Source organism: Rhineura floridana, chromosome 6 (assembly GCF_030035675.1).
Source record: "Rhineura floridana isolate rRhiFlo1 chromosome 6, rRhiFlo1.hap2, whole genome shotgun sequence".
NCBI lineage: Eukaryota > Metazoa > Chordata > Lepidosauria > Squamata > Rhineuridae > Rhineura > Rhineura floridana.
The window spans coordinates 40,567,663-40,593,158 of NC_084485.1; the positions used below are offsets into that span (position 1 = coordinate 40,567,663).

The 25,496-nt window shown below is 41.6% G+C and overlaps 1 protein-coding gene across 21 annotated transcripts in view; it reads left to right on the plus strand.

The window, feature by feature from the left end:
* PTPRT (protein tyrosine phosphatase receptor type T) overlaps positions 1 to 25,496 on the plus strand; it is a 977,341-nt gene that overhangs the window by 219,498 nt on the left and 732,347 nt on the right. For 2 of the 21 annotated variants that reach the window (XM_061631525.1, XM_061631518.1), the window contains exon 1: positions 9,063 to 9,168. The exons of 16 other annotated variants lie outside the window; for them this stretch is intronic. Coding sequence is in view for 2 of the 5 variants with exons in the window: in XM_061631518.1 (XP_061487502.1) it covers positions 9,075 to 9,168 (94 nt within the window). In the remaining 3 variants the exon portion in view is untranslated. Of the gene's footprint in view, positions 1 to 8,811; positions 8,881 to 9,062; positions 9,169 to 10,600; positions 10,693 to 14,262; positions 14,404 to 25,496 lie in introns of those variants that run through there. 3 more of the 21 variants (XM_061631534.1, XM_061631530.1, XM_061631535.1) reach the window with 3 other exon arrangements.

Sequence of the window (25,496 nt, forward strand, 5' to 3'; positions counted from 1 at the left end):
ACCCTGACAATAAAAAAAGCTTGATGGCTACTTGAGGATGTGATGGAGGCAGAGAAGTGAGCCTTCTTTGCTGCTCTGACAGCCACACAGTGGGCATGGTTATGATGATTTACTCATGCCCAATCAGCCTCACAGCACATCTTTCGTCCAGCCTGTTTCATTGTTCTTAGTTAACTGGTGTACCAAGATGCAAACCAGGCTCCATAATGCTATAGAGGGTGCTCAGGGGCAACAGTGTTAACAGCTCAGTGAGTTTCATTGTTCCACAGTGTGACAAGGTCTTTAACAGAGTAATCTGCGCTATCAACTGGAAACTCCTTCAGGGCATTCAGGAATCCAGTGGATTCCTTTAGTCTCCGGGGGTGGACCATGTTAATCTGTCCACCACCCCTGTAGGGGAGAATCAGAGCCGTAAGTCTAAACTTCACAAGGAAGTGGTCTGACTGTGACAGTAGGAAGATATCCACCACCCCCATCACCACACCACCCTTTCCTCCATCTGGAGCAAAACCCAAGTCGAGGGTGTGCCTTGCCCTATGTGTTGGACTGGTGACAACTTGAGACAGCTCCATGGTCATCATGGAGGCCATGAAGTTCCAGGCCAGAACACTAGAGGCAGCCTCAGTGGACACTGAAATCATCCAGGGCTATCATTCTGGGTTCCTCCAATACCAGAGCTGAGATGGCCTCCGCCAGCTTGGTCAGAGAAGCTGCTGGGCAGGAGGGTCGATGGTACACCAGCAACAACCTAGTTAACTGTCTCCCTGGCCCGACACCACGTGGAGGCCCTCACAGCCAGTTCCAAGACAAAGTGATTTCCTGGTGACAGAAATTAAAGTTCTGTAGAGCTCAGCAACTCCTCCCTCCTGTCCGTGCAGTGTGTGCTGGTGTTGCACCGAGTATCCAGGTGGGCAAAGCTTGGTCAGATCAACTCCTCCCAGCTCATCCACCCAGGTCTCAGTAATATAAACCAAATTGGGACTCTCATCCATGATCAAATCATGGATGAATGTGGTTGTACTATGTACTGACCTGGCATTAAACAATAGCATACACAGGCCAGTGGGCTCAGCAGATGGACAACCAGGAACCCGTCCATGAGAGGAATGGGAGCAAGGAATAAAGCATAGATAGCCTTGCCCTCATCTTCTTTGGTAGCTCATCACCTCCCCATGGCTATTTCTCCCTCTACCCATGATCACTGAAATTTGGGTGGTGTCACCCATGTCCTTCCTTTCCAAAACTACTCCTAAACACATGATATGGACACATCTCTGTGAGGGGAATAGGATTTTCCAAACAACTCTCAGCACCCTTAACAAACTACAGTTCCCAGGATTCGTTGAAAGCGGAACAATACTGTTTTAAAACAGTGTAGTGCAGATGGGGCCTTACTGACACTGCTTGCATATAACGCCAGTGCATATGGAACATCATTTCAAATAGATGGGAACTTCACAGGTAGCAATTTACCTGTGGCTCACATGACCCCGAATCAGGCCTGAACTTCCCTTTAGTCCTTGTCACTAACAGAAAATGGAAAATTGAGTGTGTTATAATGTACAGCTGATAGGTAGTTTCATTTTTCCTCAGCAGTAAGAATGAGGTCTTTTTCAGTGAGATGCCCATCTTAAGTAACACTTAGAGCTTTCTTGTCAGCTCAGCTTTCTTCGGGCCTTTTCTTTAAATCCTCGACATCAGTTATTTGGGGGTTCCAATTATATGGTTAAGGCAGCTACATCTGAGTAGATGCCAACATTTGGAATGCTCTTAAACTGAAAGGTTTATGGGGCACCCATTTCTAATGCAGGTAGGTTTTATGAAAAAGAAACCAACAAACTCCTGAGGTTCCTCCAGCCAATAGGGTAATTATTTCTTAACTAAGAGGAATGCATTCTTCACTTAGCTCCTGCTGTGTTGAAGTGCACCTAGTGGAAGGAAATGTGGGAGGCAGATAGAAGAGGACTATGGTTCAGCTGATACACAGTAAAGGGACTTAGGCAGATATTGGCAGCTAGGCAGGTTTATAGCTTCTCCAGCCCACCTCACTCACAACTCCTTCAGCTCTGAGGCTGATATGGATTGTAGCTGACTTTCATTTTGTTCTTCAGTAGCTTGGAAATGACGGACTTAATGTACCAGTCACACAGGCTCTTTCGTTAAAATTGCAGTCGACATTAGGCTTCCTTTTTTAAATGGATTTCATCAACATAATTGTTACACAGCTTTATTACAGTAATAAAGTAACTCCAGGGGGCCTCCACTGGAGAGGTAATTGTGGGAACTGAGGCACTCTTGTATTGGCACGTTCCTCTGGCGGCCTTCCTGTGTTCACATACCCCATAGTGTCCTTCTGTATTTCATTGTGCTGGCATAGGAACTTATTGCTCCTCATACTGCTGAGGCCCTTCAAGCAAACATTTCAAACAGTTTGAAAAATGCATGTAGTCATTTGAAATCAGCCTTATCAAGGGATGACCTGCTAGAGACATTTTGCCCTACTTTTGTTTTAGAAAGGAGTCACTTCCGTTTTTACATTCATATATCCAAGCAGTTTTTGTGTAGTGTGTGTGGTGGTGGTGGGGGAGTTGTTCTTAGAATTTCAAGTAACATAGGAAGTAGACTTATACTGAGTCAGACCATTGGTCCATCTGGCAGTGGCTTTCCAGGGTTTCATACTGAATGGTCTTTCCCAGCCTTACCTGGAGATGCTGGGGACTGAACCTGGGACCTTCTGCATGCAAGACAGATGCTCTACCGCTGAGCTACAGCCCTTCCCTGAGGCCACATTCTCTGAAGGAGCAATTAATTTTCATCCTTATCCTTTAGCCAGGTGGATAAAAACTGTTTGTATAAATACCTATGAGAATATACTCAAGAGAGAGAACACACACACTATACATTGTGAATTATGTCTGCCCATCTCGTCCCTGGCCAGTTCCAGTTGTTCTTGGAATCAAGGTGGGCAAAAATAGATTTCATTAAAGCTGATTATTTTGTCAGGTGTGCGCAGCAAGGTGGGTCGGTAACATGGGGCATCTGTCTTGATAGTGCTGTCACTGCCACTTACCTGGACCAGATGGGTTGGCTAGGTGGGGACTGTACTGAGATACCAGCGGAGCCAATATGGTGTTCCTGCTAGTGCTACTCATATAGCTCCAACCTTACCTATGCCCTTCCCCATACCTGTGCCTTCCAGGTAAGTGGCAGAAAAGCTGGTGAGAGGAGCCCCTGCCTCACCATGCTGGCTGTTCCTGAAAATGATTCAATCACATATAGTTTTTGCTAGTGATACACCTGAAGGTCAGTATCCAGAAATATTTGGGAAGTTCTAAAATCAGCTCTCTAGTGCAGTGCCCCCATTTCCTACACAAACGTAGCTGCAAAAGTGACCGGGTGGCAACTGGTGGGGTCTTAATAATAATAATTTAATAATAATAATTTAATTTATATGCTACCTATCTGGCCGATGACCACTCTAGGCGACGTACAATTTAGTTGCAATAAATGCATCATAATAAAATACACATAAGATACATATAACAATAAAACTATGAATAAAGAACAATAACAGTTCAGAGAATAGGCGATTAGTCCTAAAAAATTTACCCTCCCTGGAAGTCCCAAAGGCCTGTCTGAAGAGCCAGGTCTTCAAGGCTTTGCGGAATACATTCAGGGAAGGGGCATGCCGAAGATCATACGGGAGGGAGTTCCAGAGAGTGGGGGCCGCCACTGAAAATGCGGTCCATGGTCTCCACTGTGGCCATATAATCTTAGAATGTATGGGAAATGGCCCACAATGCAGATGATGTTCATGTGAGCATGTTCCATATACCCGGAACACTGTTGTGATCATCTACCTGAAGGTGCAGCAAGCTCTACCTCTTTAGTGCTGTCCTCCAGCCACAGGGTCACCATTGACCTTAGTCAGGGCTCCAGTCCCCCTCCTCAGGGGATGAGATCCCACATATAGACAATCTGAGAGAGGTAGAAGAGGATATGACTTTGGAAACAGTTTTGGATGTCCCTATCCCCTCAGAAGCCTCATCACCAGAAAGCACAATGAGGCCAGCCTTGTTTCAGCCTGAAGAGGCAGCATTATCATTTGAAGTTTCCAGCTCCAAATCACCACCATGCCCTAGTTGCTTTTATGCCATTGCAGTCAGACTCCTAAAATGAGCAGGGCCCTTAAAGGTGGAGGTCTCCTTCATTGTGGAGGTTGAGCCAACAGCCGGAACAAAGCAAAATTCCTACAGAGAACTCAGTCTTCGCTAAACATTAGAACACCATTCAAATTAAGCTTGTCTGGCTTTGAGCCCCACTTCAGCTGTTTGTAACACTCCCCATTTCCTTGATTCTGTCCAGCTGAGACCTGACCTCTGTTTTCTTTGACTATGTTTCTGCAGCCTCACTCTTGCTTGTGAACCTGGAACCTGACCTTTTGTTGCATCTGGCCGCACATACTCAAAACTGACTCCAGTGAGTACATGCTCACAAACCTAGTTCTTTCTGTTGCAGTCCAGACACAATATGGAGGCACAAAATTAATGTTTAAAATAAATAATTGGGACAGAGGTCAGGTTTCCCATTTTTTAACCAGAAATGCAGGAGCCAGACATCCCAAATCCACCAGCTACTTACTGGGCTAGTAGTTTTTATCATCATTGTAATAACAGTTTTCTAACTCAAGAAAGGAATTGGAGTAGGAAGATTTAACATTCTACTTTATATAGAAAAGCGCTTTTCCTGAAACCAGTGCTGCACAATCGTTATTAACACCACACAATTTATTCAGCAGTTGCCAGAAAGGCAAATGATATAACTACTACTTATAGCTGAGTGTCAGATACAGTTAATTTAAAACCACTGTCTCACATGGGACCTGATCCTCAGCTTTGATTCAATTATGACCTATTTAGCTCTTGTGGGACTCTATGGAAGGATATAGACCTCACTTATCTCCATGATATCTTGGAAATAAAACCCAAACAAAGCCTGAGTTACAGTACAAATTGTGGCACAGATATAGGAGAACTCCTTAGTGCTGTCCCTAGGGGTACCTAGACATTTCTGCTGGATATGCTGCTTTTGCAGTGACTCCTTTTTGCACTTCCCCTAACCATTGGTAGTTCAGTATGATATTACTGCATCTCTAAAGAGTATACCAAAGATGAAATCACGCATGTACTTTTGCTTTTTATATATTTAACAAAATTTATATTCTGCCTGATTGTAAGAAACCTCTAAGTGGTTTACAAAATAGATTAAAATTATTGATAAAACAGTTAAAAACAAGTAATTTAAAACATTTTAAAAACAATTAAAAGAGCAACAGACTAAAAAATAATTAAAACACATCAACATCTATGTGTCTGGATAGGCTTTCCTAAATAAAAAAGTTTTAAGCAGGCACTGAAAAGAATACAGCGAAAGCGCCTGCCTGATGTCCAGGTCTGGCATCAGACTGCAGTGGGCCCTTGGGCACCAGACTACAGCAGGTCCCTGCTCCTGCATGCTTAAATACACTGGGTCTTATCACATCTTACACTGCTGCATCAGCATGCATGTCTGCCATCATCCAAGATGGTGGTGGGGGCATGTTCACGCCCACTGCCATCTTGGGTGATGGAAAGCATCCTTGCACAGTGCACTGATGCGGCAATGCAAAAGCTGGCATGACTGGGTATACTGAAGCATGTGTGTACAGGGGTGGTGTTGCTTAGGAGAGTGGAGCTCCTGGTCGACAATCTGCACCACCATCCAGTTGTGTTTTGCAATCATGCCCTGTGACCCAATGCTGACGGGAAACATGGAGTGGGAGCTTCACCTTCCCAGTCCCAGGGGCCTTTGGCCAGTGCCTGACATAGCTGCCTGCTGGCTCCAGGCCTGCTGGTATCAGTAGTAAACACTAAAACCAATCTTGCAAAAATTATACATAAATAAAGATTGCTTTTTTGCAGTGTTTTATCAATTCACATACATGGTGAGGGGGAATTCATGAATGGCAGGGGGAGGAGGAGGTGCCACAGCTCAGGGGCAGAACAGCTGTTTTGTATGCAGAAGGTTTCAGATTCAAACTCTGGAACTTCATTGGGTCATAGGTGTTGAGAAAGACCTCTGCCTGAGACCCCAGAGAGCTGTTGCCAATCAGGGTAGCAGACAGTACTGGAATAGATGTCAAAATAGTCTGACTTGGTAGAAGGCAGCTACCTATGTACATATGGACTGAAAACTACAGCAAATTGTACATGCACAGTACTTTCTAAAAATTTGGAAAGAAAAACAAAGCAGAACAATGAAGAATTCCTAATGCATTGGTTCTGCTTCAGAAATCAGACCAAGTAATTCAGCACTTCAATATCCAGGAGAAAACTTGGATAATATCAGAAGCACACCTACAACATCTGAGATGTTTAATATCCTGGAATATTCTACTTTCTTACTACTATCCAAGAGATTATGAATTACCATATATAGGGAGATATTCAAAAGAAATCACCATGGCTTGGGAAAAGGCTAGGGGAAAAAAAAGAATTTCGTGTAAAAAATGAACATGAAAAATATGACATTCACTGTTTATCCTAGTGGAGGGATCATTGGCCTCTTTGGTCCTGTTTGCAAACTGGAGAAAATGTCACCACGCAGGTACTGCAACCACACACATGCACCACAACTACATACCCCTCCACCCCTCCCTGATAGGAATTAGGCTTGAAAAAAGGATGTTCACTTTTTTTCAAGCCTAATGGGGGTGGAGGATAGTCATCCTGGAGAGTACATCCAGGAAGGCCAACTTCAATCTCCAGGAAAATATGTCCCCTCACCCCAACACACACAAAGTTAGACTCGAAGGAAGCCTTTTTCTAGCTACAGTAGAATGGCTCTTTCAAGCATAATTGAGGTGGGTGCATTTTGGTTTGTGTGTGTGTCAGGCAAGGGAGGGGCAATCCTTCCTTCCCCATCTGTAACTCCCCCAAATATCCCCTATACTACAATTGGGCTTGAAAAAGCTTCCTACTGCTGAAACTGGAAATGGACTGCCTTCAAGTCGCTGCCAACTTATGGCGACCCTATGAACAGGGTTTTCATGATAAGCGGTATTCAGAGGGGGTTTACCATTGCCTCCCTCTGAGGCTTAGAGGCAGTGACTGGCCCAAGGTCACCCAGTGAGCTTCATGGCTGTGTAGGGATTTGAACCCTGATCTCCCAGGTCGTAGTCCAACACTCTAACCACTACACCACACTGGCTCTCTTCCTACTGCTACAAGCATAATTTCAGTGAGGTGGGGGGATGTTGGTGGTGGGATCCTGCGTGTGCCAGGGAAAACCTTCACAGACATGTGTACCCGTGGGCAACACTTTGACAACCTACATAGTCAGGCAAATATTACAAAATGGGGACTCTATTAGAGTGATAAGAGGCAATAATCCAGAGGTTGTGACTGTCTTCATGTTAAGGGACACTAGTAGCTTGCATATGTGATTTTTTTTCCAGTAAAATACTACCAATTACATCTGCTCTGTGCAATTCGTTATCCAAATATTTGTCTGTTGCCCCACAAGGGAATGCAGCTTAAAAAATATGAGATGTAGCCCACCCTGATTTCTGCAGAATTAAGATGGAAGAGTAGCAATATGTTAACAGAAGAGGTGTGTTTCACACCAGGTGTCTTAATAAATTTGGATATCCTTCTTGGTAGAGGTAAATTAACTAGAGTTGTTATGGTAATTAAAAGATGACACAAATTTGACACCTGTCATGAATACAATTCCACAAAGCCAGAAGCTGCAATTAATTCTTGAATTAAATTATATTGCATCTAATATCCTTAAGGGAAAAATCTCGACATAGGTTAACTACACTTGCATGTGTTACCTTTCAGCTGTCCTATTTTTAGAAACCTGATATCCAGTGGCGATAGATTGTGCTTTGGGGTATGTGCTTTTGCACAATGAAATAAAATAATCCTACAGTTTGACATTTCACAACATCACTACATTGGAAGGACAGGGTATGTGAACTTTTCATCCTTTGTAACTCCTAATGATCCAAGGAACTTGCATTTGAAACTACAGTATTACACCATACATTCCTGTCCTGGGAATAAAGTACTTATAATTGGATTCTCGCTACACGTTCTTGCTATTAGATCACACTTTTTGAAAGGTGTTTCAATTTTTCGAGCCTAACATGTTCTTAAATATGGAGTTATACATGAGAGGATATGCTTTTTTATACTGTGGGAAGGGATGTGCGGTCTCAGTGCTGAATTAAATTTTGCAACAAAATGAAGACTGCAGGCAAGACCACGTAGGGAACTATCTGGAGATGTGCAAAACTTTCTTATTATTTTTGCAGATGGTTTCACTTTCCTAAAAAGTGTCATTGCACATTAAGCACACTGATCACAAAAGCTGAAATGCAATTTTTGCAACAGTAGAGTTTTCTAAACTGTTGTTTTCCATGTTACTTTTGATTCTATTACAGTATTGTACATTGTTTCCTGTCTGAAAGTCAGAAAGCCTTGACTTTAATTATGTAGGGTTTCTGCTTTGAAAGTGAGTGGGCAGATTTGCATTCATAATTTTTTTTTAGTAATAATCCAAGTTCTGGATTATCGTTTATCTAATTCCACCATCAGTATGCTGACTGACTTGTTGTCACTCAACAAGCTTGTTGTACAGATTGGTCTGCTATTTTGTAAGCCTCAAAGAAACATAAATTGAGAAAGCTCTTTGTCCCACCTTTGGTGGTGGTGCAGAAGGGGCCTTCCCTGTGTTTGTGGAACTACCTGCCTCAGGAATCTGGTTCCTCTTTGTTGGTTTTTCACTGCCTCCTTAAGCCTTATTGTTCCACAGCTATTTAATTTATCTGATTAGGTATGTTGGTATTTTATCTGCCACCCTCTCTGTATTTACTTACTTTTTTAGCACATATATTTGATTGTGTTTAAATCTGTTTTAGTTTATATTGTTACTTCTAATTTATATTGTTAGCTTGGGCATCTTTCACATGGACAGATACTCACTTTAATAAATAGTAACTTCACTGTATGCTCTTTGAATCAATCTTTATGGTTTCAGGCTTGCATCAGCTTTATATTTCAAATGAATGCAGTCTTCTCTGCATACATTTGGGTTTCCATTGTTCCACATGGAGAATGTATGGTAAGTAAGTATTTAATGGCTTTCCCCCCTTATAGGTTTGTGATATGTATCCTTATATAAACATGGGGAACAGGGCATATCACAATCCAACCTCTTTTTTTGAGGGGGGGGGGGATGACCTGCCAGGTTCTAACTAGGAATGGGTGGATAAAATACACATTTCTGCAAAGCAATCTTCCTTGCATTGTGTGTGGTATTTTCACAAATATATGCATTTTTTCACATTTTTTGGCTGGAGAACTGCACTGGAAAATTCAGGAAAGTTTGAATTCTGAAGGATGGCTGTGTTTTGGTTTGTGTATTGTTTAAATAGGTTTGCCTTTAAGTGTGAACTGAATACCCACCACCATCCCTAGGAGCACTATGGAATGGACTGAATTAGAGTTGCCAGGCCCGACCTCCAAGAGGTCTTCTGTATCTTTAAAAGTTGTGCAGAGGGAAGGGAGAATTCCACCTTGTGGTTTTTCCCATTACAGGGTTGCAAGAACACCTGCACTTGGCTGACTTTCTCTTCTCCTAAAGATACAGGATCAGTCTCAGGCCCTGAACCTGGCAACCCTAGACTGAATGTATACACAATAACTTTTTTTAAAAAACGGGCTGTATAATTCTGTTAAATTGGTGGATGTGGTAGATTTTACTTCGTTTTCAGGGATTGTCTTAGTGATCTTTGAATTATTTCCCAGCTCTGTACAGTGATACCTCAGTTAAGGAATCCTCCAGGAACCAAGCTCCTTTAAAGTAAGGCTTTTCTTAAGGTGAAACTGACAGATTTTGTTTTGCTATGAAGAAACTTTCCAATGGGTGCTTTTGCTTTAAGGTGAAACTGACCAGATTGTGTCTTTGCTTTGCTATCAATAAACTGAGGAGTTTAGATCTTTGCTTTAAGGTGAAACTGACTAGTATGTGTCTTTGCTTTTTCATGCATAAACTTTCAAGCCTGTGCCTTTGCTCTATTAGGGTGAAACACACGTCTTTGTGTTTGCTTTGCATTAAAGGGATCCCTTGCTTTCTCCCAGGGCTGAGGAGGGAAGAATGGAGTATGATTCAGAGGAGGAAAAGGAGTGGGGAGTGGGAGTGGGTAGGTGCCAGGTAGGCACCCTTTAAAGCCCCTGTTGAAACTGCCCCACCATCTATGAGTGGATGTAGAAACCTATCCCTATTATTTCCATGTTATTTCTATCTCTGGTACCAAAGGTTCTGTTAAAGAAGTAATGAACATATCAACTTTGTTAACTGATTACTGTAATTTAAGGAGACCACCAACAGGCAGTTTTCATGGGACAGTAGGAAATCATGCAAAGCACTGCAAATGCCGAGGCCTTTTGACACTTCTAAGTGGATAGGTGCAAGAAGATTCAAATCTCCTAATGATTCAAACAATTGGATTGCAACAGTGAAACATGGCCAGAATTAGCCTGATGGTCATGACTTTAGATTACCTGCAATTTGTTGGCAGCTGCAGTCAGCTGGGGACAATTCTGGAGAACAAGCTCAGCAGAATGAACTCTTGTGATAGACGAGGTACAAGTAAACATTTTTATGCCTTTTGCTTGTAAGAGATGTAATTTATGGCAGAGAGAATTGGAAAAGGGTTGGGGGCAAGAAGAAAGAACAGCTGAGTGGCTGAATTGAGCATATTTCTCCAGAGCAGACAAGGATCTGAATTGTCTTCCTCTGGCCATCAACAATACAAATGTTTCTAACAAAGATACTGGGTTCTTGTCTTTTTCTTACCCTTGCTTTCACTGCACTTCTGATTTTTCTTTTAAAAAAATGTCTCTATGGATGTAGTAGACATTTTGTGGTGGTGTTAATGTTACAAGGTGTCTGTTTCTTTTTCTGTCTCCCACCTGCTGTCCTTGCTTTTAATAGCTAGCTTTGGATAGCAAAAACAGGTGGGGCTTAATGTGTGCGCCATGGCTCAGGTATTTTCAACCTTAGATCCGCAGCTATATGCTTGTAACTAGAAATGGTAGCTCAAGAGAGTATTTCTGTGGGCTTGGAAGAAACCTAAGCAAGTGAGGATTGTTTTGTTTGTTTGTAACTGTTTTGTTCAGGAAGTCTCGTGTAGTAGGTTCCTTAAAATTCAGATGAGCTAAGAAATACATGATGAGCAAATGTGTCTAGCATCAGTGATTAATTGGATATGCTGCTTGGTGAGGTATAGAAATCTAGATAGATAGGTTTGTTCTTGGCTGCAGTTCTTGGTTAGTGATGAAGTAACTTAACCATGGGGACAGGTTTGGACAAGACACTAAGCCAAACCTTGCCTTAACTCAGTATCATGTGGAAGTAAAAGGTTCCTCTCTGAGAGTCCATATGTTTGTGTGGTCCCAATATAAGCCATAGTTTGGCTTGCTATGTTGTGTGAATGTAGTCAGACAGTATCTGATCTTTAAAACATAACAGAATAGGGGAGAATACCCCCAAAAGGGTACCTAACAAATAATCTGCTCACTAAAAATTTACTATCAGAGTTTTGTTTTCAAACAGCTTGAAGCTCAAAACAAATTAGAACTTGGAATTGTCCAATAAATAGTGATTTGTACAGTTTCCCCCTTTGCTCTGTTGTGTTGGATCAATTGGTGGCACCCTCTCATATTGTATGGGTAATTTTTAAATGTGTGACAGTTCTCCAAAGACAAGGGGCACAGGAGGGTTGAGGAACCTTGTTTAGAATGAAGCCACATTTCTTCATGGACACTCTTCCAAGGGCACATACCAGTACCAGGTGAGGCTACAGGCAAAAGTGCAGAGCAATTGACGTGACTCTAACCTTGCAGGATAGGCTATATTCCAGTCCCACAAAAGCGATAAGTTTCTACACGTGTCCCATCATCCATCTAAGCAAGCAACAGGCTTCATCAGAGTTCAAGAACAGCTTTCAGGCAGGCAAAAGCACTTAAGGAGAGCTTGGAGCAGGGCCATTGGAACATGTGGCCTGGGAAAAGTCCCAAGGGCCAAACAGAGGCATCTGTATTTAGAACTACTGAGTATGGGTCTTGCTGTCCAGTTGCAAAAACTCCAGTTGCCTTTCCTTAGCTACTGCCTTTCAGCCAATAGCCCTAGGCAGTATATAGTCAACAAATAACCTGTTTAAAAATCATCATCATAAAACAATTACACAACCACAATTTTAAAATCAATCAATAAAACCAGTCTCTCTTTGAAAACCATCTCAGCAGCATATCACCATTCCAATATGCAAACTGTCTCTTCCATCTCCCACCATTGCAGGTAACCATGACCTATATTTCAAAGTCTAGTAACATCAACGCATCATCAGTGCTTATTTAGCAATCTCTCAACACAACATAATTGCATTCCTACAATATTGTAAACAAGTTAGTCATCTGTGACCTGGAATCATTTACAGGGTATAAGCTTTATTAATAGAGGGAGGAAGCCCAGCATTCAGCTTCCTCCCTTACCCTATCAACCATGTTGACACCAAAGATCCTGGAAAGACAACAGCTGGCAAAATGTAATCAGTTCAGAGCTGAATTGCTGTTTGCATACTGAAACATAATGATGGCAACTAACCAGGTAATGTAAGAAAGGTGTTTTTATATATCCTCTATAGTTAACGTAAATTTAATAAGATGCTTTTTGATAAGTATAGTTGAGGGTTAATGAATATCTACTGATCTTTAATAGCTCTTTAATAAATGCATGCACCAACCTGTAGTTATATATATATAAAAGATTTATTTATTTACAACCCACCCTTCAGTAAATGATCCCAGGCTGGGGAAAGTTATTCAACCTCAATAGAAATATGTCATGCCAGCTCACTTTGAGATTTGCGTTCAGTAGCCACCTTGGTGTTTGTAATAAGAAACACTGAATTTTGTGTTTATTGTATGCCATTAAATAATTGGCTAATAAAATTATTTGTGTTGGAATTTAACAATGAAGCGTGCCTGTCTCATGGATAACTATCCTTAAGATAATCTGCATGAATGCAGTTGATGTTTGTGGTGATTAGTGCCACTGATTCTAAAACAAATATGCATTTTAAAATCTAATTAATCCTAGGTTTTGGAAACTATTAAAAAAAGAATAATTAGAATTTATCTTTCAGGACAAAGGTTCTAAAGCTTTTGAGTTCTTTAGCTTACGTCATCATGACAGGCGCAGTTCAGCTTTCAAAAAATACCTCAGACATTTTTTATTCTGGTCTTTCTACCCCTTTCTCTTCCATATTATCTGAGCTCTATCTACGCTTTGCAGTTTTCAAGAGTACACATGAGCTAGGCTAAGGTGCCTCATTGCTCTCCTGTGAAAATACAACACAGGGAGTCAAAAACAGCAACCTGCAATGGTAAATCACCTCTGAATACTGCTTACCATGAAAACCCTATTCATAGGGTCGCCCATAAGTCGGAATCGACTTGAAGGCGGTACATTTTTAAAGCTAGAATGCCTGGAGAGATAAGATGGAAAGAGTCAGGCAGGAGCTAGTGTATCAATGCTGGGCTGCTTTTGTCTGTGTTCTCCCCCTCCCAGAGAGAAAGGAAGGAAGGAAGGATGGACAGGCTGCCACCCAAGAACCTTGCTGTGTATCAGGGGTGAGGAACCTCAGGCCCAGGAGCCAAATTCAGCTTTCTAGGCCTCAAGACTCTCCCAGGGTACACCCCCTCTCCAATAACAACACCCCTGACTGGGCCTGCTTTGTTACCCTCCCTGAGTGTTTAGCTAGGTCTAAATGTGTCCTTGAATTCTGATTATGTAAGGTCCCAGCCAGAGGAGTCTTCACTGGAAGAAGACGAGGAGGCTCTGGTCTTGGACCCAGCCCTGGCTCAGGCTCCATCTGGGGATGAGGGACCAGGGTCCTATGATGAGGTCTGGCATCGAGACCAAACAGCCGCTGAGCCCAAGAGAGAGGTGTCACCTCTGATGCCAGATGGAGATCTAGCCCATTTGGAGGAGTGCCTGACTACAGGCCTGGACTCCTCAGGAGTAAAGGACTGGCTGCAGGTGATCAGTGAAAATTAGCTGAGGTTTGGGATGTGGTTCAGCAGCTCCAGCAAAAAAAACCCAGTGCTACGCGGGAAGGGCTGCTGGAACAACATCAGTGCTCCAGTTATATATCTAATCTGCCTAAAGATTGCCTGTGGACTCTGGAGCTGTCTCTTGCCTGGCCGCTTATCTGTGTTGCTTACAAATTGCTTGGCTTCTGACCCCAGACTGCTCTGACTCTGATTTTTGCCTGACCCCCTCAGTTTTAAGGTAAACTCAGGACTCAGACTTCAGACTGACCCTGAATACTACCCTTGTACTGCTCTCACTTGTGTTTCTGCTGGGGAGTCTCCCACCTCCTTAAGGAGCCTGGTGAGAATAGGACAGATACATTTCTTACTTGCATGGATGGAGGATATAGAGGGATCTCTAAGTGTGTGTAAAGCTGCTATACAAAGGTAAAGCTTACATTTGTTGCTCTACTCCTTTTGCCTCTGCCCCTGCCCACTGTGGGCATGCACCCCCTGGTTCCCCAGAAGAGAATCAGGCACCAGACATCACTGGGCCCTTGGGCCCCACACTGCTCTGGACTTGGGCCATCATACTTTCCATTATCCCTAAGGCAGGCCTGCTTGTCTGACCTCCTGCATTACCGGGCATGCCTGCCTGCCATCACTCACCTTAGTGTGTTCATGTGTGCGTGTGCGTGTGCAGCATGCTGTGTGCTGATGCGGGAGGTAGGTGGGGTGTGCAGACCTATTTAAGCCTGTGCCACCTGCGTTGGGTAGGGGCTTTGCCTGGGAGGGAGGAGATACCACTCTGCAATCCATGACAGTGTCGGGTTGCTGGCTGTGATTCACACAATGACCCAATGCCAGCATGGATCGTGAAAGAGGAGCTCCACCCTCCCAGCCTAAGATGGAGCTCCTCTGGGTTGCAGGGGCCCTTGGCTTGTGCCCAACCTGGCCCCCCACTGGTGCCAGGCCTCAAAGGAATGTAGTTTGTCTGGAGAAACAAACCAATTGATGGCAAAGTGACCTTGAGCCCACAGTTGTTGCAATTCTAAGTGAAGCACCAAATGCCACAACCCCTGATGTATTGTGGAAATGGTTTCAACTTACTCAGCTGGATGAGGTAGACAAGGTGTTTGTGGCTACATGCCCAACTATACACGCCCTTTACCCCATCCCTTTTGGCTTACTAAATCTAGCAGGGAAGGATTGACCAATTGGGTTCAGAACATGGTTAATTCTTCATTGCATGAGGGGATGCCCCTGCTGCTTTGAAATAGGCAGTGGTACAGCCACTCCTAAAGATGGCATCACTGGACTCTTTGGTTTGGAGTAACTGCCAACTAGTTGTAAATAAGCCCCCTTCCTAGGGAAGGTGCTGGAGAGCATCATGGTAGGACAGCTGCAATCATTATTGGAGGACACAGTAGACCCATCCTAATTATGAGTTTAGGCCTAGCCATGGGACTGAGTTGGCATTAGTCCCCCTGATGGATGACTTTAACAGAGAGCAAGATATGGGTAGTGAGACCTTGTTCGTTCTCCTTGACCTCTGTGCAGGTTTTGATACCATTGACTGTGGTATCCTCTTGGATTGGTTCCATGGGATGGGAATTGGAGGAACAGTGCTACAGTAGTTCCAGATGGCCCGGTTCAGAGAGTAGTGTTGGGAGAGTGCTATGGCATTTATGTTATAGGGTACCATAGGTCACTACTTTATTCTCAATGCCATTTAATATCTATATGAAGCCATTGGGAGTGGTCACTGGGAGACTAATGGCAAGATACCATTAGTATGCTGATGACACTTCTCCATAACAACTGGATTGGTGTCTTTATACAGCGGTGGGATGGATGAAGGAGAATAAACTGAGACTGAATCCTAGTAAGATGGAGCCACTGTGGGTGAATGGCTCCCATGTCTGAGAAATTGACCAATTATTTGCCCTGGATGGGGCAGCACTCCCCCTGAAGGAGCAGATATGCAGTGTGGCGATGCCTCTGGAGCCAGCTTTGTCACTGGAGACCCAGGTAGCTGCATTATCTAGAAGTGCCTTCTACCAGCTACAGCTAGAATGACAGTTGTGGGTGTTCCTGGACTGGGAGAGCTTGGACTCTGTAGTGCAGGCATTGGTGGCTTAAAGACTGGATTACTGCAGTGCATTCCATGTGGGCCTTCATGTGTGTTTGGTCTGGAATCTGTAGTTAGTGTAGAATGCTGCAGGAGTGAGACCCTGTCAGCATATTAGAAATTTGCTTAGAGACCTGCAATGGCTGCTGATTTGTTGTTGGGCCAAGTTCAAGGTGTTGTTATTAGTATACACTGCCCTTAACAGCTTGGGACCAGGTCAGGGTGGAACAAATGAAAATCTGAGCATGAAAGCTTGGATGCCCACATCCAGACATTTTTTTAATGCTAAAATGTTGCTTTTTTTAATAGCATACTTTTGACAAATGTTCCTAAAGTGTAATAGGTCACAATATATTTTAATTGGTATAAAATTTCATTCCTTAAAACCAAAAATCTCCATTTTACAGGAAATAACTTCCTGTGGGTTAACTGTGCAAAGAAATGCTAATCTAGAAAGTACAGATAAACACTAATGTCCTTTGCACGTTAATCCTGTATTAAATATTACTGTACAGTGCTGAGTTGCTCTGCAAAATGTTCTTAACTTTGGGAAAAGTAAATAAATAGAAATGTTCTCTCAGAAAGGTTTTTCAATAGTGTGCTGTAAGAAAAATGTTTACACAATAGTTTGTCTCCTGGTTTCTGATAGGAAATTGAAAATCTGCCCTAATATATAATTTCCCAGTGCTGATTTTTAAAGAAAAAGATGCAACAGATAAAGGCTATGCAGCTGTTTATTACAATATAACACGCTATAAATATCATGTTTAGCATTTTTTGTTATCTTTTGTCTTACACATGTCACAGAGTATCCTGGCCTTCCTACCAGAAGCACGGCAAGCAAACATCTTAAAACATCTCAAAAATAAAACATCTTTTAAAAAATATTAAAAAGCATCTTATTTAACATCTATATGGAGCCTCTGGGAACTGTCATTTGGAGATGTGGAACGAGGCGTCATCAATATGCAGATGACGCCCAACTCTATCTCTCTGTTCCATCTGAATTGGGAGAGGCTTGAATTTTGCAAAATTTGAATTTGACACCCAATTTCCTGTTTATTTGCTATTTTTTGTCCTCGCTAATTGGGTTTTCTTCCAGCGGTTTTTCATGGCTGAAGCAGATTTTTTTAAAAAAATGTCTCAGATATTTATATTAACATTTCCCTCAAAAATCAATATTAATATTGATGTTCTGTGGAAAATATTGATTTTTAAAGAAATGTATAAAATATTTTTAAAAATATAAATATTATTAATATTGATGTTTTTGTGGGAAAAAACCCAGAATTGGTATTTATCACAAATAATGAACATTGATCCTCAATGTAGTGGTACTGGAAAGAAACTTGATGGAGCAAAAATCAAACTGGCACCAAAATGCAGATCCCATCCCTAGTTCAGACGCTGGATCAGGGTTTGAAGGGGGCAATGGGCTGGATGTGAGCCAATAAATTGAGGGTAAATCCTGAAAAGACAGAGGTGTTATGTGACCAGACTTCTCATGTTTGGGAGGTGAGGAGACAACCTGTTGTGGATGGCATTGTTCCTTCTCCTGGAAGGAGCAGGTCTGCAGGTTGGAAGTTCTCCTGGATCCAGCACTGTCACTGGAGGCTCAGGTGGCCTCAGTGGCTAAGAGTGTCTTTTTCTAGCTCCGACTTGTTGACCAGCTTTGGCCCTTTTTGGACAGAGATGATTTGGTATGTATTGCATACTTTGGCAGAGTATTGCATGCTCTGGTAACTTCCAGATTGGATATTTGCAATGTGTTCTACGTGGGGCAGCCCTTAAACATGACTCAGAAACCTCCACTTGGTCCAAAATGTAGCAGCCAGATTATTGGCTGGGGTTCCCTTTAGATGCCATGTAACCCCTGATTTTAAAACAGCTGCATTGGTTGCCAGTTCGGGGCTTAATTTAAGGTGCTCACGATAGTGTTTAAAGTCCTAAGCAACTTATGTTCCAAATACCTGAAAGACCACCTCTTTCCCTACTGATCTTCTTGAGCGTTGAGATCAGCAGATGGGCCCATGTGGTAGTTCCACCACCCTCACAAGTTTGGGAGATGGTGACCTGGGAGAGGGCATTCTCTGTGGTGGCTCGTAAGTTGTGGAATTCCTTCCCCACCGAGGTGCATCTTGCAACTTCGCTGTATTGATACACCTGTTTACCCTGGCCTTTGACACCTGAGATGCATATTTTGTGGACTCTCCCTATTTTGTGATTGTTGGTTGTTTTAAATTGTTTTAATGTTGTATTTTAAAATAGTTGTAATCTGCCCTGGGACCTTTGATTGAGAGGGGGAAATAAATGCTAAAAATACTAATTAACAATAATAAATTAAGTAACAATGGTTGATTTTGTTGTTGTTATGTGCCTCCAAGTCGACTATGACTTATGGCGACCCTTTGAATCAGTGACCTCCAAGAGCATCTGTCGTAAACCACCCTGTTCAGATCTTGTAAGTTCAGGTCTGTGGCTTCCTTTATGGAATTAACCCATCTCTTGTTTGGCCTTCCTCTTTTTCTACTCCCTGGTGTTTTTCCCAGCATTATTATATTTTCTAATGAATCATGTCTTCTCATCATGTGTCTAAAGTATGATAACCTCAGTTTCATCATTTTAGCTACTAGTGATAATTCTGGTTTAATTTGTTCTAACTTCCAATTATTTGTCTTTTTCGCAGTCCATGGTATGCGCAAAGCTCTCCTCCACCACCACATTTCAAATGAATTGATTTTTCTCTTATCCACTTTTTTCACTGTCCAACTTCCACATCCATACATAGAGATTGGAAATACCATGGTGTCAATGATCCTGACTTTAGTGTTCAGTGATACATCTTTGCATTTGAGGACCTTTTCTAGTTCTGTCACCGCTGCCCTCCCCAGTCCTAGCCTTCTTCTGATTTCTTGACTATTGTCTCCATTTTGGTTAATGACTGTACCAAGGTATTGATAATCCTTGACAAGTTCAATATCCACATTGTCAACTGTGAAGTTACATAAATCTTCTGTTGTCATTACTTTAGTATTTTTGAGATTCAGCTGTAGTCCTGCTTTTGTGCTTTCCTCTTTAACTTTCATCAGCATTTGTTTCAAATCTTTACTGGTTTCTGCTAGTAGTATGGTATTGTCTGCACATCTTAAATTATTGATATTTCTACCTCCAATTTTCACACCTTCATCTTAGTCCAATCCTGATTTCCGTATGATATGTTCTGCATATAGATTAAATAAATAGGGTGATAAAATACACACCTGTCTCACACCCTTGCCGATGGGGAACCAATCGGTTTCTCCATATTCTATCCTTACAGTAGCCTCTGGGTTGCGCATCAGGACAATCAGATGCTGTGGCACCCTCATTTCTTTTAAAGCATTACATAGTTTTTCATGATCTACACAGTCAAAGACTTTGCTGTAATCTATGAAGCACAGGGTGATTTTCTTCTGAAATTCCTTGGTCCATTCCATTATCCAACGTATGTTTGTGATATGATCTCTGGTGCCTCTTCCCTTTCTAAATCCAGCTTTGAGGTCTGGCATTTCTCGCTCCATATATGGTAAGAGGCTTTGTTGTAGAATTTTGAGCATTACTTTACTTGCATGGGATATTAAGGCAATAGTTTGGTAATTACTGCATTCCCTGGGATCCCCTTTCTTTGGAATTGGGATGTATGTGGAATGCTTCCAGTCTGTGGGCCATTGTTTAGTTTTCCATATTTCTTGACATATTTCTTGGACAGATTTTACCAACTTTGGTTGGTAGCCCAGCTACGTCCCTATTTGAGTAAAGAGGACCTTACATCAGTGGTACATGCTCTGGTAACCTCACGTTTGGATTACTGTAATGCGCTTTACGTAGGGCTACCTTTGAAGACAGTTCGGAAGCTACAACTAGTGCAAAATGCGGCGGCCAGATTGCTGACAAGGACCAAGCGGTCCGAGCATATAACACCTGTTCTGGCCAGCTTGCACTGGTTGCCAATATGTTTCCGGGCTAGATTCAAAGTGTTGGTATTAACCTATAAATCCTTATACGGTGCGGGACCACGATACCTTGCGGAACGCCTCTTCCGATATGAACCGGCCCGTGCACTACGTTCTGCTACGAAGGCCCTCCTCCGGGTTCCAACTCACAGGGAGGCCCGGAGGGTGATGACAAGATCTAGGGCCTTCTCAGTGGTAGCCCCCGAACTATGGAACAGTCTCCCTGAGGAAGTACGCCTGGCGCCGACTCTGCTTTCCTTCCGGCGCCAGGTCAAAACCTTCCTATTCTCTGAAGCATTTTAAGTTACATTGATCTAATTTTAATAATGTTTATTGTATTGTTGATTGTATTTTAATATTATTCTGTTATTCATTGTATTTTTATACTATTTTATGTTCACCGCCCAGAGAGCTATCGCTAGTCGGGCGGTATATAAATTTAATAAATAAATAAATAAAATAATAAGATTCAGTCTCAGTAGCTTGTAGCAACTCTATTGGTATTCCATCTATCCTGGTGATTTGTTTCTTCCAAGTATTTTAAGAGCAGCTTTCACCTCACATTCTAAAATTTCTGGTTCTTCATCATACGGTTCCTCCATGAATGAATCTGTGATCTTGCCGTCTGTTTTATAGAGTTCTTCAGTGTATTGCTTCCATCTTCCTTTTATTTCATCTCGGTCCGTCAATGTGTTCTCCTGTTGATTATTCAGCATCCCTACTCTTGGTTTAAATTCCCCTTTCATTTCACTAATCTTTTGGAACAGGGCTCTTGTTCTACCCTATTTGTTGTCTTCTTCTATTTCTATACTGTAACTATTGTAATAGTTCTCTTTGTCTCTCAGTACTAGTCACTGTATTGTTGCATTTATGGTTATGACTGTGTTTCTATCTCCTTTTGCTTTTGCTTTCCTTCTTTTTTTAACCATTTTAAGAGTTTCTTCAGTCATCCATTGAGGTCTTTCTCTCTTTTTAATGAGAGGTATTGTCTTTTTGCATTATTCCCTGATAACATCTCTGACTTCATTTCATAGTTCTTCTGGTTCTCTGTCAACTAAGTTTAAAGCCTCAAACTTGTTCCTTATTTGAACTTTATATGCTTCTGGGATGTTATTTAAATTGTATTTTGGTGTTATGATTGCTTTTTTGGTCTAATTTAGCTTTACTCTGATTTTTGATACGACCAGTTCATGATCTGTACCACAGTCTGCTCCTTGTCTTGTTCTCACAGAAAGTATGGAACTTCTCCATCTTCTGCTACCAATTATAGAATCAATTTGATTCCTATATTGACCATTTGGTGATGTCCACGTGTACAGTTGTCTTTTCGGTTGCTCTAAAAACGTGTTTGCAAGAAACAAATTATTGGCTTCACATAATTCAGTGTCTTTCTCCTGCTTCATTTCTGTCTTCTAGGCCCCATTTCCCCACAATTCCTAATTCTTCTCTGTTCCCTACTTTTGCATTCCAATCCCCCATGATTATCAGCACATCTTGTTTTGGTGTGTGATCAATTTCTTCCTGTACTTCTGTGTAAAATCTCTCCAATTCTTCTTCTTCTGCGTTTGCCGTTGGAGCATAGACTTGGATGATGGTTATGTTGTTCCCGTTTAATCTCATTGATATAACTCGCTCAGACCTTGTGTTGTAGCTCCTAATTGCTCTTGCTACATCATTTCTCACTATTAAAGCAACCCCATTTCTTCTTAATTTCTCATTTCCTTTCTCATTTCCTTTCAGCTTTGACCCAGCTGTGTCATTAGTCACAGCGCTACTTGCTCTTGTCCTTTGTTCTTCCCCAGTAGCTTGGTGAGTCTCTTCTGACCTGGGGGTCTCATCTTCCAGCACTATCTCGTGTTGCATTTTGAATACTCTGTTCACAGGGTTTTCGTGATAAGAGATATTCAGAGGTGGTTTACCATTGCCAATAGTTAACAGCTATGCACAGAAATGGATTGGATTGACTTGAAAATAATAAAAAAGAGGATGTGTATATATGTGTGCACACACTGACACATATGCCCTATCTTTTAAATAATTTCCAACGTTTGGTAGAACCATATCATGAACCCTATCATTCCAATACTGAATAAAGACTCTCCATTTTTTTCTATAAATAGAAAATGCTATAAATAGAAAATATATAAATGCTGCCTTTTCTTTCTAACTGTTCAAATTTATAAGTTTATCTCAGGAAGCCACATTCCATAAACTCCTAACTATCTATCACTAGAGAAGATTTTACTTCTGTGACCCGTCTTCTTAAATGTTATTTTTCCACCGTGATGCAAAATCAGCTGGACCAGGATGTGGCTTGGAAAAAGCTGTTGAGGAGGGCCTGAATGAGCAGTCCTTGCATGGACAGAATGCTTGTCTTAGCACTACATTGAATAGAACCCAAGGCCTGGAAGGGGTAGGAACCAAGCCCACTGCTTCTTTCAACCATCTTGATGATGATAATAGTAGTGGTGGTGATGATTATGATGGCGATGATAATGTAATACTAGGTCCAAAGTTGCACTCAAAATTCATGGACAGCCAAATTAGGGTGGCCATTTTGCTGAATATGCTCCAGGGGAGGACTGACATTCTCTAATAGATTAGGAAGAGCTTGAAAAAGATTTTTTAAACAAATATCATAAAATTATAAACTGGAAGGAAAGAAGGAATCATAATATTTAATTTAAGTTGCCTTGTCTTCCTGGGCATGGTCTGTTATGAGATGAATATCTACCGCTTAATCAATGCCATTTAAATGAGGATGGGTTGTCTGGCACAAGAGCATTTTATTCCCCCCCCCACACACAGTATACATAACAGGCTGAAAAAGATTTTAAAAGCATTGCATTACAAGGTTCCATATAAAAAAATGTGCCGATCATACACAACCTAAAATGGCTAAGTCAGGGAAAGCCTTTTTAAAAAGATACGTTTCCAATAGCTGCCTAAAAGCCAAAATGCTAGGTGCTTGTCTAATCTCACCCAGAAACTGATTGCATCCACCAGAGTTTATAATAAGAAATACTGGACTTTTCAGAGGTTTGCTATCTTTGTAGTAAAGTGACCATCATGTGAATAGGAGGGACTATCTACAATGGGTTGTTGAACAGACTTCTACTTGTGCAACAGGATGCCATCTCCCTCTTTCCTCCTGCAACCTTCAGCAGCCACCTGTATACCCTCAAACATTGCTCCAAAGTGTTGAGGGACACTCTAAAGCAGATTTAAGTTACTGGAGGAGAAAAAAGGAAAAGATGAAGTCCTTCTGGATGAGGAGAAGTCTGTTTGCACAACAATGTATTCCGCCCAATATATCATTCAATACAACTTGTAGTAACTTTCCTCTTCTATCAAGCCTTTTAAGTTGAGACCTATCCCACTCTGCATCTGTGTTAGAATTGCTTTTAATTTGTCCTTTAATATTTTAACTCCTTTTTAAAAATATGTTTTTAAAGGTTTTTTTAATGCTTTTAAAGATGTTTTGTTTTAATGTATTTTAAGGTCTTTTTATTATGTTTTAATGTGTTTTTAATGTTTCTGTTTGCCGCCCTGGGCTCCTGCTGGAAGGAAGGGTGGGGTATAAATAAAATAATAAATAAAATAATTGAAATGGACTGGCAAACATACATCCACTCACGTATGCACACACACACATGCATATCTATGGAAGAATAAAGCTTAATATAGGAATCTTGAAAGATGGTGCATAGGTTGAATGGTCTCACTGACTTCAATCTATAAATGTAATTGCAAAGTCATCCAAATTTTAGAAATGTATGCTGTATAACCACTTGATTTATATAAGGCTAGAAGAGTTGCTTCCCGGTATAAATATTTAAGAAATATGACAGCTGAAAAAATATATTCTTTCCTTAATGTTTAGTCAAGAATTCTAGCAAGCCAAGTCAGATGATCTATATACTTCACCTTTGAATCAGTTGTGATAAATTTGAAGCAAATGGCATATAAATCTTCAATCTCTTGCAAAAGAACAAACTTTCCCAGGTTCTGTTGGATTGCTGCTAATGAAATGATGATTAGTCAGCTATGACTAGGCATCTTAAATCGAACCATTGAAAACACAACCAATGTTTGTATTGAACAAGAAAAATATCTGAGCAAGAAAAATATTGGGTTAGACTTTGGTGGAAAGTTTTGAGTTCAAATCAACACTGAGCCATGGCATGCATAGCGTGACCTTTTTCCAGGTATCTCCCAGCCTAATTGTGAGGATAAAATGAGAGGAAACCCATGTATGCTGCCCTTAGAGGAAAGGGGTGATGCACATTTAACTCCTCCTAATACAAAACAAACATTAATTCAGCAAATATGCCCTCTTACTGCCCTCTTACAGCTGGTATAGCACAGTGGGGAGGAGAGCCTGGCTGGGAATCCAGAGTCTGAGAGTTCAAATCCCCCCTCGTGTCTCCTGGGTGTCAAGGGCCAGCTAAAGATCACCCCCACAGTGAGTGGCTGAGGGGTTACATGCCCTGCCACCTATGCAGCCATGGGCAAGCTGCATAGTCCCAAGGAGCCAAGTTGCCCCCCAGCTGGCAGTTGCAGACAAGGAAGGGGCTGGCTTGTGCAGCTGTGGCAAGCTGAGCAGGCCCTAGCCAGCTGGGGAGGACTAGCCTCAGAGGAAGGCAATGGTAAACGCTTTCTGAATACCACTTACCATGAAATCCCTGTTCATAGGGTAGCCATAAATCGGGATCGACTTGAAGGCAGTCCATTTCCATTTCCATTGCCCTCTTACTGTTAATTATGTGTCTTTGGTTAATAAGCTTCTTGAGTTCTAAGAAGGTGACCTACATGTCATTAAGGGGGTAAACGGTGGATCAAACATGATTTTGTTGTAATTGCCAGTCCTCTTGCATTTTTGGATTTCACTTAACCAGAATCATTATCAAGCAAGACATCTTTGCAAAGCTCTGATAGTTAGATGTTTTAAACATAGACGCATTATGCTGATTTATTTAAAATACTTGGCAAACAATTAGACTGTCTATAAACTTAATTTATGGAAGTGGACATGTTTCAATGACTGTTTCACAACTATTTGATATAGAAGTAAAAATTTTTGGTATCTGAAGCTGTTACGTTTTGCTTTTAAACCTCTAAATTGCACTTAATTTTTAATGTTTACATCAAAGTGAATTTGCCATTTTTTCCCTTGAACAATATGACTTTGTAACTAATTTCTGCCCATTTGATTGGGAATAAAATGCC